This window comes from Benincasa hispida, chromosome 5 (assembly GCF_009727055.1).
Source record: "Benincasa hispida cultivar B227 chromosome 5, ASM972705v1, whole genome shotgun sequence".
In the NCBI taxonomy this organism is placed as follows: domain Eukaryota; kingdom Viridiplantae; phylum Streptophyta; class Magnoliopsida; order Cucurbitales; family Cucurbitaceae; genus Benincasa; species Benincasa hispida.
Window position 1 is genome coordinate 50,769,315 of NC_052353.1, and position 16,784 is coordinate 50,786,098.

The 16,784-nt window shown below is 34.6% G+C and overlaps 1 protein-coding gene and 1 long non-coding RNA gene across 2 annotated transcripts; one reads left to right on the top strand and one right to left on the bottom strand.

Annotated features, from left to right (window-relative positions):
* Positions 1-263: 263 nt before the first annotated feature.
* Positions 264-4,446, bottom strand: LOC120078490 (calcium-transporting ATPase 12, plasma membrane-type-like). Its single transcript, XM_039032762.1, has 3 exons — positions 4,399-4,446; positions 4,033-4,289; positions 264-3,146 (listed from the first exon to the last, which is right to left on the bottom strand). The coding sequence occupies exons 2-3, from the start codon at positions 4,276-4,278 to the stop codon at positions 396-398; spliced, it is 2,997 nt and encodes a 998-aa protein (XP_038888690.1). The 5' UTR covers positions 4,279-4,289; positions 4,399-4,446; the 3' UTR covers positions 264-395.
* A 9,047-nt stretch (positions 4,447-13,493) lies between these two features.
* LOC120078126 lies at positions 13,494-15,702 on the top strand. The gene is made up of 2 exons (XR_005481926.1): positions 13,494-13,921; positions 15,446-15,702. It is a non-coding gene; the product is annotated as an uncharacterized LOC120078126 (long non-coding RNA).
* Positions 15,703-16,784: the final 1,082 nt, after the last annotated feature.

Below are 16,784 nucleotides of genomic sequence, written 5' to 3' on the forward strand. Positions count from 1 at the left end.
ACCCATTAGTTAACTGGCTTCAAGAATCTTTTAGAATCATTTTATTTATTTTAAGACTCAAAAGTGTTTATTTTGAAATTTTAAAAACTAAATAAATATCAACTTCAAATTAAAGGTATAAAAAAAGGTTTATTTTACTATTTTACTTTCGAACTCAAAGTAGTAAATAGCTTAGATTCGGATAAATTATAATATTTCTATTACTACAAAAGAATAAATGGATATTAAATAAAATGATGGTACAAGGGTGTTTTTCTGTTTTTCTAAGCTAAAACAGATCATTATTCTTGTACATTACAAATGGGAAAAGGAATGAAAATATGAAACTTACAACTCAAAAAACATAAACTATGCATATTGCACTAAAAACTGAACTGCACAGTTTCTTCTGAATGCTATAAAAACAAATGGAAACCAAATGAAATTGAGAATACAAACATCAAAGCTGCAAAGAACAACAGTGTAATGTTGAAATCAACATACTCAAATTCAGTGAGCAAAGTGGCAAGTACTGGCAAGAATTTGTTCTTGGCCCATTCAACTGTCAAAGGCAGTGATGCAAAAATGCAACAAATGCCCCAATTAACAGCATTTAGTTTAACACCATTGACAATCTTTCCAGCAAACTCAATCACCATCACTTGCACAGTCAATACACCCACCAAAGAAATCCCAAACCATTGGCTTTGCAGCATAGCCTTAAACACTTCTACCCACTTTGTTACCAATCCCATTGCAGCCATCAAATTGAAGATCTGCCAAAGAATGAAAGTATTAAAAATCATTGTATGCCTCACATCCTCCTCCATTTGGGGCATTATCTTCTGTCCTAAATACTCTAGCACCAAGAAAACAAGAGCTTGACATAGGACATGAATCGCAATCTTCTTCAGAATGAATCTAGATATCAGAGATTGGTTCCTATCGCGACCTCGAACACGGTTTCGGACTTCCTCATCATTCAATTTCATTACCATCATCAGGCTGCCAAGAAGGCATATAATAAAAGTCACCCATATAAGGTGTATTGCAGTTATGGGAGATTTTCCAGAAACTATGTTGCAGACCAAGAGTATTAGCAGCCCAGAGACTGAGGTAGTAAACTGAATCTGGTAGAATTTTCTAATATTAAGGTAAATGCATCTACCACATTTCAGTATTTCGTTCAAGGATGGAGTCGGCGCAATAGTGATATCGGAAGCTGTTCGACATACTTCAGTGCTCCAATTTTCATCTGTGATCCCTACATCAGCTTCCCTCAAAGTTGGAGCATCACTTGTTGTCCAACCTCCTAAGAAAGCAACAACATGACCACTAGCTTTCAATTCTTGTAGTAAGAGAAGCTTGTCTTCAGGAGTGGCCTTCCCCATGAGAGTTATTGATTTTATCAGCTCATCTTTCTCTATTTCAGTACTGTTCATTGTTTTCCTAAATTCCTCACCTTCAATCACCTGGTGGGAACCACACTGAATTCCAAAATCAACTGCCATGGCTGTTGCTGCAGAAAGTTCACCTTCTGATGTTAATATGATCCTTACACCAACATCTTTGAGATCTTTCAAAGTCATTTTTATTTTTTGAAGTGAGTACTTGAGACCCACAAATCCCAGCAACTTCAACCCTCCTTCAAAATGCTGGTGGTGAGTTGTCTGTTTACAAGCAAAGGCAATAGGCCTTAATCCTTTAGTCTTCATATCACTGATCACTTTCACAAAGAAATCTCTCTGATTTTCCATGTCATGTATTCTCCCACTGATATCATAGTACTGAGAACACATATTCAAAACAGTTGGTGCATCCCCATTGAAGTGCAAATGAAGATTTGCTTCAAAGTTCCCACTTTTTCTCATCAACACTCCAATACTCTTTTTTGAACTGAAAAATTTAGGATCAACAATGTCAAGATTCTGATCAAGAGATTGTATATTGATTTTCAATCCTGAATAATCCCAGAAACAGACCAGATTACTCCATAAATCAACAGAAATGTTGGAATAAAAACGTAAAACTCTGGCTGCTAGCTCAAAAACTTCAAGAAAATCAGGATGAAATTCCATACCAGGATAGATCTTTTCTTCCCCAATCCAAAACTCATCAACCTCTATCTCGTCACATGATAGCCCACCAGCACTAGTGATGTCAATACAAACTACTGAAACAAGGCCCAAAGTTCCACAAGCTGACAGATTCTGAGACCTCCCTCCATAAGATCTTCTAATCTTTTCTCCCCACCAAAAGAGGGAAACTGAGATTGAAAAAGGTATCCCATGTTGTATTCCTATTACCATGGCCAAGAGAGCCGTTAACAAGAAAGAAACTTCCCACCTAAACTTAAGAAACATTCCTTCTAAAACATTCTCTATGATTCCCACTGTGACTTTCCCCTTGGTTGCAACCTTATCATTGTAGTATTTGTCATGTTTTCCAGATAAAAGACGTGAAAGAGTTACAATGAGAATAGTTACAGACAACATAAGAGAGAACATTCCTACAAATTCATATGGTTTGTTAATAAGAGATTGAAAGAACGTTTCCTCTGAAGGATGCGAAGTCGCATCGATCAACGCCTTTCCAAAAGCTATATCAGCACCAGTAGATACAGCAATCATGACCCCATGACCATATTCAACCACAGAACCGCAAAATAGGAATGGATTTTGATTAGGGTCAATTTTTTGGTTTATAAAATCATCTACGAGCAGATATTTGCCTCTTATCATCAACCCATCTGCAGGAATACGATCACCCTTCTTCAGATGTATTATGTCTCCCTCCTTGATATCAGAAACAGAGACATTATGTCTTAAATCGCCTCTTTCCACAATCACTTCCAACTTGCTCTTAATCTTTTGCGCCTTCTCCTCTACTCTTCCCCGGTAAAAGTCGAAAACCGAAGGGAAAAATATAAGTAGGAAAACTGCAATGAGTATCCCCAAACCATCATGCCATCCATGTTTACCTTGTTCCAATGACTCAATTGCAAGAGTCAAACCAGCAGCGACTAATAGCAGCATTATGCTATAGCTGTTCAGGGACAGCCATAAAGAGTGCCAGAACTCGTTTGAAAATAAAAATATAGAATCCCAAAAGCGTCGATCAGGAGCTGAGGCAACTAATAGTTCCATTAAGCCATCATTTGCTGTTCCCTATAGACGCAAGTAACTAAATTCAAACTCCAAAACACATAATCACAAATCACAATTTCAGTATCATTTACAATTAGATTAAAGAACCTTTAATTAGGAGAAGCATAATTCAAATGCCAAAGCCTCATTCCAAAAACACTGAATCAAAAATCACAAACCACAATTGTATGTTTGGAAAAAGTTACAATATGACAACCATTTAAAGTAGTTTTTTTTAAAAAAAGAGAAATACTTGAAATCAATTTTTAGAAGTGTTTTAGCACCTCCCTCCACCAGCCACCATCGAAAACCTATTCCAGACAATCATCTCCAACGACATCCACCTCCACTGACCATCACCAGTGGCCACCACCGACGCCAACTACAAGAAGCACCACCAATGAACACCATTGGCAACCTAGTCCAGCAAAATTTTGACAACCATAACAAATGGACACCACTGATGGCCTCTGATGACGACCACCACCAATTTTGGTGGTCACCTACATGACCAACTTTGGTGACCATCACTAGTGGCCACCACCAAAGGCCAACTCCGACAACCATCACTCCAATTTCACGGCCACCTCCAATGATCGACTCTAGCGACCACCGGCAACCAACTTAATTCAAATTAATCACAAGAATTATAATTCAAATTCCAAACAAAGCCTGGGTCCAAAAATACACGTCACAATTTCACTATCATTTACAATCACAGTACCCTTAAATCATGAGAAACAAAATTGAATTCCAAAAACACATGAATATAAATCACAAATCACAACTTCACAACTTCACTACCATTTACAATTACAGAACCCTTTAATCACGAGAAACAAACTTCAAATTCCAAGCAATCGTAATTGAGAACAAGAAGCAGGAACAAGATATTGATCAAAGTTACCTGGGACTCGGAAGGCAAAAATGTGGCCTCCGCCTCGTGAAGACCGCCAAAATCGCATAGTGCCTTAAAATCCTTATGTTTAACAATCCACTTAAGTCTCTGCTTCTTCATTTCCCTTTCATCTTCCTCATTTATTTCAACAGCTGTGAATGATTGGGTAGAGGAGGTTCTAGCAACAACCAAAAGTGGTCGAAATCCATCATCAAATTCAGAAGCAGCAACTTCGTCATTGTTTCCCTGAGACATTGTACTGAACTCTACTGAAAACAAAAACAAGAATTAGGTAAAAACTATCAAATGCAAACGATCAAACAAGAAATGTATCGATCAAAATTGCGAAGAAAATTAAAGAATCGTGCTACTTACTTGAAACTTAATTCTTGAACGAAAAACAACAATAAAACAGAGATTGAAAACTAACCAAATGCAAGATCGTTTATACTTCGAGAAGCAATTGAATTTATAGAAAAAAAGAGTTGAAACAATTACACTTAATTCCTTCCGCTGCAAGTTACAGATTTCTGACTTTCTTCCCTCCATTTGTTTTTTAATTCAGTGATGACTGACTTCTAAGTTCTATCTTCTGCCGTCCTTTTTTCTATATATATTTTTTAATATGTACTTTAGCTCTTTTACATTTCATTAAATTTTAAATTAGTTGCCTGATTTAGCTTGAAATTGATCTTTCAAATTTTCAAATTAGTTTTTTTTTTTTCAGTATGATCCAAATTTTGGGAGAAAAATGTGGTTTGCCTGTTTTTTGAAAATGATTTTATTTTAACCTTTTGTTGACCAAGCTAAAAGCATCTCACTCTCATTCTCTTTCCTCTATTGCTTCCTTTCTTCACTCACATATCACTCTCTTTTCTCTCGTTGTCTCACTCTCGCTCTTGCACTCTAGTTACGTCGGAATTGGTTGAATTATTGTCCTCTCCCATGATCAGAACTATTCATGTGGATTTATCGGAATTGGTGCTTGGTTTTGCCGAAATTGACCGCATTCAAGAAGGAAAAGAAGGAAATAGAAAAGAAAAAAGGATAGAAATTTTGAAGAAATAACAAATTCGTATCTTCACTTGTCTATCACATCCGCAGAAGATTGATTAACATTGTTTTTAAAAAAAAGTGGGTCATTTTTCATGTTGGGCCTCTAAAATAGGTCATTTATGCAATTTTCTTGAGGATGAAGTTTTTTTTTTTTTAAATGTTGTCTTTTTATCACATAGATGTATTTATGTTTTTTTAGTACAATAAGAGATAGGAGGATTTGAACTTCAAACATTTTGGTAGTTAATATATTCGTATAGTAGTTGAGCTATACTCATTTTAGTAGATGTGTGTTGTGTTTTCTTAAACCTTAATAAGAGTTTACATGATATGTCTTAAATCATTGTAAATTTTAACTACATGATAAAATAATTAAATATTAAGATTAATTGATAAATACATTATTGATAACCCCAATCAAAATGTCAGATGTTCAAATTTTCACCACAATATATTATTAAACTAAAATTAATAATCACACAATTAAAAAATTTACGATATTTCACTAAAAACTATATCGCATAGAATAATCACCAAACAATACAAATATTAATTATTAGTAAAGAAAAAATTTTAAAGAATTAAAATAATAGGAAATGAATTGAGAAATGTAGAATGACGATTTAAACTTTCAAGAAATGGATGCTTTTGTTTAGACGTTGGATTATATTATATGGCGAAAAAGAAAAGAAGAAGAAGAAGAAAATAATAGTAATAATACTAATAATAATAATAGGGGTTGGAAATCGTCAAATAAATCATGCATGGACTATGGAAATTAAATCAACCATAATATCGAAATGATTAATTAAATAGTTAAGACATTCCAATTTCAATGGGACTCGACCGATGGTCCCCACGTGATTGTGAACCACGTGCCATAATAAAAAATTATTATTATTATTATTATTATTATTATTATTTAGTTGAGAAACACATATATTTATATATTTATTCTACGATAGCCATTAAATAAAAATGGCATAAAATATTATCTTCGTAACTAAATGTTTAAAAATAATTTTCGTAAGTTCAATAAATATTAATACAAGTTCTTATTATTGTACTAACAAAAGTTCTTATTATTAATCTGCTTTTTCTTTTTAATCTAGAAAATGGTTTGTTTGAGATTAATTTTTATTTAATTTTCCAATCTAAAAAATGGTTTGTTTGACACATGTTCTTAAAATTTATAAACAGATTAATAAATTTTTCTTTTATTTTAAAAAGTTAAGATTAAGTAATGGGAGGAACTAGCTTTTGCAATTAGTATATGAATTTAATTTAGATATTTGAAAGTACAAGACTCAATTAGAATTATGGTATTAAATTTTTCATCAACATGTCAACATTTTTATCGATATTTTTACATACTTATAAGTTCGATATCAACATAAAAAGTTAATCAATATTTTCGTTATATTTTTAAAAACATCTAAGAAACAAAAATGTCATTTTTGCAAATTATAAAATATAACTAATAGATATTTAACTTATTTAAAAAATGTAATATGTTTATTTATTAGGGCTATTGTTAAATATAGAAAAATAAACTAAAATATTTATTAAATATGACAAAATTCTAGAACTATTAATGATAAACGTTGATAGACACTGATAGACTTCTATTAGTGTCTATCAGTGATATTGATAGACACAGATAGAAGTCTATCATTGTCTATCAACGTCTATCATTGATAATTCGAAAAATTTGCTATATTTTGTAAATATTTTCAATAGTTTTACCGTTTGAAATAATTTTCCTATTTATTAATTAATTTTATATTTTTTCTTTCATAACTTTTCATCGACATTGATATTTTATTGATATTATCGACATTTATGTATTGAGTTCTCAACATTTCTGTCGACTTTTGTTTTCTTGAGTCGAATGTTCAAATCTTTAATCTAGCAAAGTTGTTCAATAGAAGCCAACACAAAGATAACTCAATTGACATAAAACTTGTACGACCTCAAGATTAGAAAGGTTTGATCCTCTCATCTCACGTATTTTATAAAAAAATAATAAAAAATAAAAGTTACTAGAAGGGGAAAAATGACAAAGGAAGAGTTGGATGATTGCTACTTAACTCTAATTTATTAATTTTGGATATTTGAATGAAATATTTCCCTTAAAAAGTCTAAGTCCGAGTTGTATTCTTAGTCAGCAATAGTTAGTCCCCACGTCAGCTGTAAATTGTTAATTAGTTTGACGTGTTAATTTCATTTAAGAGAAAAGTAATCAAGTAGAATTATTTATCCTTTTTTCCACGTAGCTATTGATATCGTATAATCGCCAATGGATGATATATATTAATAATTTTTTAAGACTATTTTTAAAATAGAAAAATGAATTAAAATATTTATAAATATTACAAAATTTCACTATCTATCTAAGATTGATCACGATAGACTATTGTCTGTGTCTATCTGTGTCGTGATATACACAAATAGTAGTCTATCACGTACAATCGCAGATAGACAGTGATATTTTGCTATTATGTGTAAATATTTTCAATAATTTTATCATTTAAATAATTTTTCTAGATTTTTTTAGCATGATAACAGTAGAGATTGAGAATGGGGGTTAGAGTTGTGAGACCGAACTTCTAATATCAATAAAAAGAGTGTAGGCCAACTAATTAAGTAATTTTGAAATAGACAAAATAATAATAATAATAAAACCACTATAGTTACAATTCTTTTTATTATAATTATAATTTTTTTATGATAATTACAGTTTACTATATGATTATGTATTAAAAAAAATTAATTTACTAATATTTAAAAACATTTTATTCACTTTCATTTATATTGGATATTAAGAAAAAGGATAATTTGTACGGATGACCCGATATTTGGGTCCAAAATAACAAATGACCTCTTTATAAAAAAAAAAAAATATATCAAATGACCCTTTGCTGACATCATCGTCATACTAGATTACGGGAATTTTTCCCTCACGATTGTTGGAAATGTCCTAGAACTCGCAGTTCGTAAATTTCGTGTACATTCTATTTATCAATAACATATTATTGAGTATCTTATTCGATAAAGTTGTTGATATTGCATTCTATTATGAAAATCCAATAAACATATCCATGGCTATAGTATGAATACTTTAACTCTATGTGGTGACATAAACAAGATCAAATTAATAGTATATAGCTTAAATAATCTATAAGTATATGGATGAAACTGGGTATCTCATCCTGGTAACACTATTGGATACGACCTATTTTGTATATAGGTAATACAAATGATGTGATCCACAGATCATTCATGTAGAGACATGTGAGTGGAGACATCCTATGCGATGAGTTTGCATAAAGACTGGATCTCGAAATAGTCACTTTTCTTTATAACGACCGTTTACTGTTAAAACTGACTATTTCATACTAAAGTAACCTAAGATAACTCGATCTTAATCCTGAGCTACCTGTGAACTCCTGTATATTCAGGATTATCCTTTGATCTACATGGGTGAGAGTAGTCCAACAACACTACTCAATAAGCCTTCCATTTGAGGATAAGACCAGATAGATAGCTAGGGACATAGCCTTGCGAGATGAAATTCACTCCTACTCGTCTTAGGGTTAACAGATAGGTTGTTCTCTTAAGTGTTGATTCCTGGTCTTAAACAATCGGGGCCCTGCCCTCTTGTGATAAAGAGGGACATAATTCATAAGTGGTATTATAAATCAGCTGTTCATTATAAGGTCAATGAGAGCTTAAGGAACAAGATGTATTTACAAGGATAAAACGATAATTTTGATCCAGTTTTAAATACGAACGACCTGTGAAGGATCGACTTACTGATTATGGTTAACATGGACAGAAACACATCTACAATGAGGAGATTGCAACTATCGAGCTATAGTAGTGTGCCTTGATTGTTAACGAAAAGTAATTAAATCGATTTAAAGAGTTTAACCAATTGATTACAAATCGTTGGAGCTCATGATTTGTAGGTCCAGTAGGTCCCTGTACTAGCTCATAAATTGGAATAATGAATTGAGTGTTTATTCGATGAATTTTGAATTTAGGGTTATGAATTTGAAATGATCAAATTCGATTTCAGGGTTTTCAATTGATTATATACGATGCAATTAAAACGTTTAATTTAGTTGAAATTAAAATGAGATTGGAGAATCAATTAATATTTAAATATTGATTACATGAAATTGAATCATATTGGTGGAATTGGTATTTTATTAATTTAATATTAAGATATTAAATTAATTAAAAAATGAAATTAGTTTTATTTAAATTAATTTTATAAAACTAAATTTTAAATAAAATAGTTTTATTTAAAAGAAAAATTAATTTCATGGAAATTGATTAGAGTTAGTGGAATTTTCCCAAAAATTGAAAAAATCCACTAACATTGGGTGGTTAAGCACCCAAATCCACCATTAGATCTTCAATCAATTCTAAGTAGGAGCTGCCCTACATGCAACCATGGTTTAATGCATGAAATCAGTCTATAAAATGAAGCTTCATGCATGGAATTGAGAAAAAAAAAGGCTGAGAACTTTATCTAAGTTGCACAAAACTAAGAACCCTACTACACCCTCTCAAGTTCATCCTCAATTCAGCTTAATTAGAGTGTTTCCACCACACATTCCTTCTTGAGCATAGTGGAGAAGATCTTGTTGGTGGTCTATCTGAAGAATCAAACTCAAATTTGTGGAAATTCTGCTGAATTCATGGAGAGAACTACAAAGGTATTGTCTTGTTCAAATTCTTTTATGAAAACCTCATGAGTAGAACGTTTAAAACTCAAATTAAGTGTAGTTTAAGTGCTTATTGATTCTAAATTCTTCCGTTGCATGTTATATTACTCCTTCAACAATATGGTTTCGCTCTCGCTCTTCCTTTTTGATGTGATTATTGTTGGGGATGCCCTAAACTCTCGTTGGGTCCTGTAGTTTGTAAACACTTGTATTGAACAAATGCTTGTGATGTAATAATATGAGATATTTTCTTCACTGTTGTCTATGAAGCATGAGATGTTTTATTTGCTTTATCACAAAATCAATAAACTAAAATCCTTGGTTGTCGTTGTAACTTAAGCATGTATGTGGAGGCATACAAGTGGATCATGTCTTAAGTGATAACCAAAATGGTCTATAGTATATGGATATAGGAGGGATACCTTATCCTAGTGATACTACGGATGCAGTTCGCTTTGTAGATTGTTACAAATGTTGTGACGTGCTACAGATGGTCTAATCCTGATCATTCATGTGGATACATGCGAGCGGGGGTATCCTATACAAAGGATTTTGTATAAGATCGGACCACGAAGTGTATAGTCACGTTATATAACGTCATTCATAACAGAGACTTCACTTCACTAGGATGACCATAGGTAACATAACTTTAATCCTAGTGAGTTGGGAACTCCTACCTTTGAGGGCAATCCTTTGATTTGCATGGGTGCGAGTGGCCAGATTGTCGACTCAAACTTACCACTTTGGGGATTCGTCTGATTGTGAAGCTGGAAACTCAGCTACACAAGATGGAATTCACTCCTTCCTCGAAGCAGGGGCAAGTAGATAGATTGCTCTCTTAAGGGTTGATTCCGGGGCTTGAACGATGTGGCACCATGCACCTTCTCATGGCTCGAGATGTGTCCACTTATAATAGAACTGTGATTTATTGTTCATTAGAGGGATCAATGGTACTTAAGGAGTTAGATGTAACTACATGGGCAAAATGGTAAATTGGCCCAGCTATACTTACGAGCATCTGTGAAGGGTTATCGTGTTGTTGACTAGTTATATCCGATGGACACATAAATATATCTGTGGTGAGAAGAGTGCAGCTGTCGGTCTTTAGTGGAGTGCCCGACAGTTAACGGATGGTGGATCTCATGGCTAAAGAGTTTAGTCAGCTATTCATGTACCGTTGGAGCTGAAAGCTACTGGTCCATAAGGTCCCCTTGGTAACTCAATAGATTCTAGTTGAGAATCAGTTTTTGGGTCACTTTGAAGTGTTCAAATTGACAAGAGGGAGTTTGATTATATATGCTATGATTAAACTGGTTCAATTATATATGATATAGTTGATGTGATGTATGAGATACATTAATTGGAGGAATTTGATGTAAATATGATTTATATCAAGTAAAGGAGAAAAGAACTATGGTTTAAATGTTGCATATGATGTGATATTAAAACTATAGGTTATAAATATAATATGATAAGTTAGTTATTATATTTATTTATAATTAAAACAATCATGAGATAATTGTTGGTGGTTTCTCCATAACCGTGCGTGAAAGTGGGAGGTTTTATTCAGTTTTCATAACTGAAGGATAAAATGAAAAACATTTTCATTTTGGAATGGAATCGTTGCATCGCTTCTTTTGAGTACACAACCTATCGTTTAGCTCATGAGAGACTACACGATAGCTTTAAGTGTTTGTCTAAACGATCGTATACACGCGCTGTTGACTAAACGATTGGGTAAGATTTTACTAAGCGATCGCGTGCATAAGCGAGCTTCTCTAAACAATCGTCTAAACGATCAAATCTGTTTTACTAAACGATTGTGTACCTTTACTAAACAATCAAGCACAAGTCTATGCGATAGACACTTTCCCTTTCCCACTTGCTTGGTCATATAGTGCGATCGTGTATTCCTCCTTCCCTCTACCAAATCCAACATAGCCCATGCCTTCTGGATTTTCACTCTGAGAATACCAAACTCGTTGAGTGGTGGTGTTTGAGAGGCTTCTTGTTTGTGGAGAAGGTTGTTCGTGATTGACCCGACGATACACTAGACGATTGGGTTGGTGTTCGTAGCAACAGCGAGAGGTGTTGGTCCAAGGCTTCATGAGAGCGAGAGAAAGTTAGAAGAAGAGTTCTTCAAAAGGTATATCTCTCGTCCCTTTTTATTTATTTATGGAAGCATGCCGTAATTTGTTCTGAAATGCATCACTCGTTTGTATATTTGTGAATGCTTGTAATTCTTTCACCATGAATTTGGTACGATCTTGCTTCCGCTCATAGGTTCTCTTTGATAAGAGTTCCTTCAATTGCTTGTCAGTGTATGAATGATTTGACAATTTTCATGAAATAATCTGTTCGAAACCTAAAATTGTTAATACCCTAAACATACAATGGTGAATTCTTTAAAATCTATACTTCATTTCAACTGTGCTTTTGTTGAACGGGGTTCACTTCAACAGTGTTTTGTTGAACGGAGTTTTATTGAATGAGGTTTTCCAGAACGGGGTTTTTCAAACCAGAACGAATTTTTTCTAGAATGTTGTTTCATTGAAGCTGTGTGATTTATCAAAAAAGGTATGTAAATAGCATAATAAAAGGAGTGAGAAAGTGAGAGTGAGAGATCATTACCAAGGGTTTATAGCGACAATGAGAAAGAGCGAGAGTGAGTAAAGGCGACAACGAGAAAGGGCAACAACGAGAGAGAGTGAGGGTGAGAGTGTGAGAGAGCGAAGTAGCATTGAAATTGTGTATTGGACTGATATTCATCTGCTTGTACAACTTAATGACAAATGTTCTCTTGCTTTGTAGGATGACAGAAAAGTGTACTTGTTCTATATGCAGGTGATTGGGATGAGAAACAAAGGTTGTACATTGGAGGTGAGCTGACAGGAATCATTGTGCCTATTACATTGAAGCTAACATTTACAGGGTTACAAATGTAAGTTCTTCAGATTTTGATGTCATCATGAGAGTTAAATATAAGTTTGACTATGAAACCCCTCTATAGTATATACGGAACGACGGTGATATTCGCTTCCTTCTTTTTAGGGAAGTTCTTTCTAGATTTCAACTATTTGTAACGCTAAAATTGAACCATGACGAAAATGTGAATATGAGTTATGATTATTATACAGGTGAAGATAGACGACACGAGGTGCCATATGAGTTTAATCGAGAAGAGGACAATATTCCATTGGATGGGAGTGAATCGAACACGAACAACCTGAAGAAAATTGATCACGAGGATTTCCATGAGCAGTGAAAAGATCATTCCAAATTACAATCATGTATGAACTTTACAAATTACAGTCATAAATAGAAACAAATGGTTATGCATTCATTACAGAGATTACAACATGATAAAACAAAAATCAAGGAGAAATCTACACACATTGGTGTGTGCTGTAACACCCCGCATTTTTTTAGTAATAATACAATTTTAGTAATTTTTATTATTTGACGGAATTTTTAGAATTTTGGACTTCAAGTGTAATTGCGAGAATTTAATTGTTGATGTTGAAATCATTCAATTTGGAAACTAATAGCAGAAATTAATTTCATTTTGGGAAGGGAATAAATTTAATAATATAAAGTGGAATAAGGAAAAGAATAAAATATAGTTATTTTATTTCCTTTTTAGTTATTATTATTATTATTATTATTATATAAAATAAAACCTAATTTCCCTCTCCTTCATCGCGTCTGCCCCCCTAAAAAACTTCCCTTCCCACCGCCATCACCCATCGCCAGCCGCTCGTCCAGACCATCGCCATCCAGCTGATTGCTCACTTGCCCTCGCGTCGGTCGTCTCTCCCAGCCGCACCATATGTCCACTACCGTTGACCAAAGCCACCAACCGCCCCTTTCCAGTCTCGAGCGTCTGCCGTCCCTCGCACCCCCTCACCTGCACGCCGCCGTTCTTCGCATCGAGCACGGATTCGAAGGCCAGCAGCTTCCATTCGACGAGCCGCTGCCGCAGGTCCCAGATCGGCCGTATCCGCTCGGCTGGAGTTGCAGTGCATCACCGGTTCTGTGCAAGCCCAGTCCGTTTTCATAGCCACTGTTGTCTTGGTTGTCGGATTTGGATAGATTGATTGGTTGAGGTAAGATTTGAGTAGTGTTGTTGCAGTTTCTTAAGGATTTTGGAATACCCACTAACTGATGGTGTGTGTGGTTTATTCAAGTGAGTAAATGGATGTTTGAAATTTATTTGGAAAACTCAAAGGTTGATGTAAATTGGGTGTTTTGGAATTAAGCCTAAAGATTTAAAAATCGATGTTTTTGCTTTGAATTTGAAGGTTGTGTTTCTGTGATTATGGGAATTGCTTCAAGTTGCTATTGGTGTTTGGTTTCTTGATTTAGTTGTGGGATTTCGACTAATCTTACTACTGGAATCGCCTTTGTATCGGGAGATAAATTTATGATTTATTTTGAGGATTTTAAGACTAGTTACAAGGATAATTTCAACCGTTATGAGATTAATGGACTGTTTAGATGAGGATTCGACATTTGCTGATTCATATAGTTATGCGATTTATTATGAGAATGTGTAAATCGTACTATATATTATGAAATCTCGAATACTTGATTGTTTACATAGTTTAGTGCGTGAAAGTGATGTACTAGTGTAGATCATTAACACTAGATTAATTACGTATGTTGAGGTTAATTAACATGACCTTGATCAGGATATTTTAGAGGACTCATGATTATGTGAATGTTATATGTAATATGAAATTAGATGCAATCTCTTTTCCTTTCCAGACTATGTGACTGCATGAAAGTGATGCACGTCCAAGGGCGCTAGTACATGAAAGAGATGTACTAGGGCTGGTGTGTATGAAAGTGATATGTACCTAGAGGGTACTGGGGTGTACGTAAGAGGTGCACGCTCAGTGGGTTATGTGTATACGAAAGAGGTGTATACATAACCATGTGTATGAAAGAGGTACGCATACCTACATTTATAGAGAGGATCTGGGTTGTACGAAAGAGGTACATACTCAGTGGGTTATGTGTATACGAAAGAGGTGTATACATAACCAGGTGTACGAAAGAGGTACATACTCAGTGGGTTATGTGTATATGAAAGAGGTGTATACATAACCAGGTGTACGAAAGAGGTACATACTCAATGGGTTATGTGTATACGAAAGAGGTGTATACATAACTAGGTGTACGAAAGAGGTACATACTTAGTGGGTTAGGTGTATACTTAACCAGGTGTACGAAAGAGGTACACATTCAGTGGGATATGTGTATATGTAACCATGTGTACGAAAGAGGTACACATAAAATGGGCTATGTGTATACGAAAGAGGTGCATGCATAACTATGCGTACGTAAGAGATTGTGTTTCCTTCGGGATTCACCAGAGGGTGTGTTTCCTTCGGGATTCACTAGAGGTTGTGGGTCCTATGGGGCTTATTAGAGGTAGTGGGCATACTTAACTACAGTAGGATAGAAATAAGTTTTTCATGTATGTATGTGTCCCATGAGGACTAGAGCAGTTTATATGTTCCACTAGAGGTAGGCATCTAGAGGACATAGATGTCTAGCCTAACCCTAGTAGTGGGGTTACTTACTGAGTATTTTTATACTCACCCTTTCTCATGTTTATGTTTCAGGTAAGAGTAGGGACGCTCTGGTGAATGACAAGTGGAATCCATGATCGAGCCACTAGGACCAGTTTTATGCTTCTGCTCATGATGTTTAGATTCCTTTCATGTTTTTCCACTTTCAGTCTTCATGTTTGAAACTTACTGATTAGTATTCGTTTCCAAACTTTTACAGTTTTCTACACTCATTAAATTTCTAATTATGATTTATGGGTACCCTGTTATTTGACTTTTATTTAGTTTTAATGAAAGTATTTTATTTGACTTTATTTATTTAGCATTTATTTTGTTGTGAAAATGTATCATTTTAAATTCTATGCATGCATGTGTATAGTAACGGCCTAGCTCGAGTCCTAGAGAGTCGAGTCGTTACATGTGCCCTCAAGGGAGCAATCTCTCTACTTATCCCTGCTTTGGGAAGGAGTGAATTCTATCTTGTGGATTGAGTTCATAACTCCCAAATCAGACAAGTCCCAAAAAAGGTAAGCATGTTGAGTTGGCAATTTGGCCACTCTTACTCATACTAATCAAAGAACCACCCTCAAAGGTAAGAGTTCCCAAAACACTCAGGATTGAGGTCGTGTCACCTATGGTCGTTTAGGTGAGATGTAAGTCTCTAGTATCAACAGCGTTATATATAGAGTTTAGTCATCTCGTGGTCCGGTCTTATACAAACTCTTTGTATAGGACACCCCCGCTCGCACGTCTCCACATGAATGGTCAAGATCTACCATTTGTAGTAGTTTACAACACTTACAAACCTCTACAAAACAAGCCGTATCTGTAGTGTCACCAGGATCAGGCATCCCACCTTAATCCTTATACTACATACCTATTTAGGTTATCACTTAAGGCATGATCTACTTGTATATCACATATACATACTTAAGTTCATATAAGATAACCAAGGAACTTTGTTTATTGGATATGAGTAAATGCCAGAATGAAATAACATTTATTTTATTCATCAAATAATGTGTATCATTACAAACAACGAGACTTCGGGAGAATTAGGACACCAATCCCAACAATCTCCCACTTATCCTAATAACTCTGGAGACTAATGTACAATATATAATAAACTAGGGCATACCCCAGTATCATCTCTCACTTACCCTAGACAAGATGTCGCATGTCCTGCAAACCCAGACTCTCCAGGTGACCCTCGAACACTTTAGCCGTGAGGGCCTTTGTAAATGATCAGTAATGTTGTGCTTTGACGCGATCTTCGTGACTATCACATCACCACAATGCATAATCTCCCTAATCAGATGATATTTTCGTTCGATATACTTACCCCGACGATGACTCCGAGGCTCCTTTGAATTTCCCATAGCCCCGCTGTTAT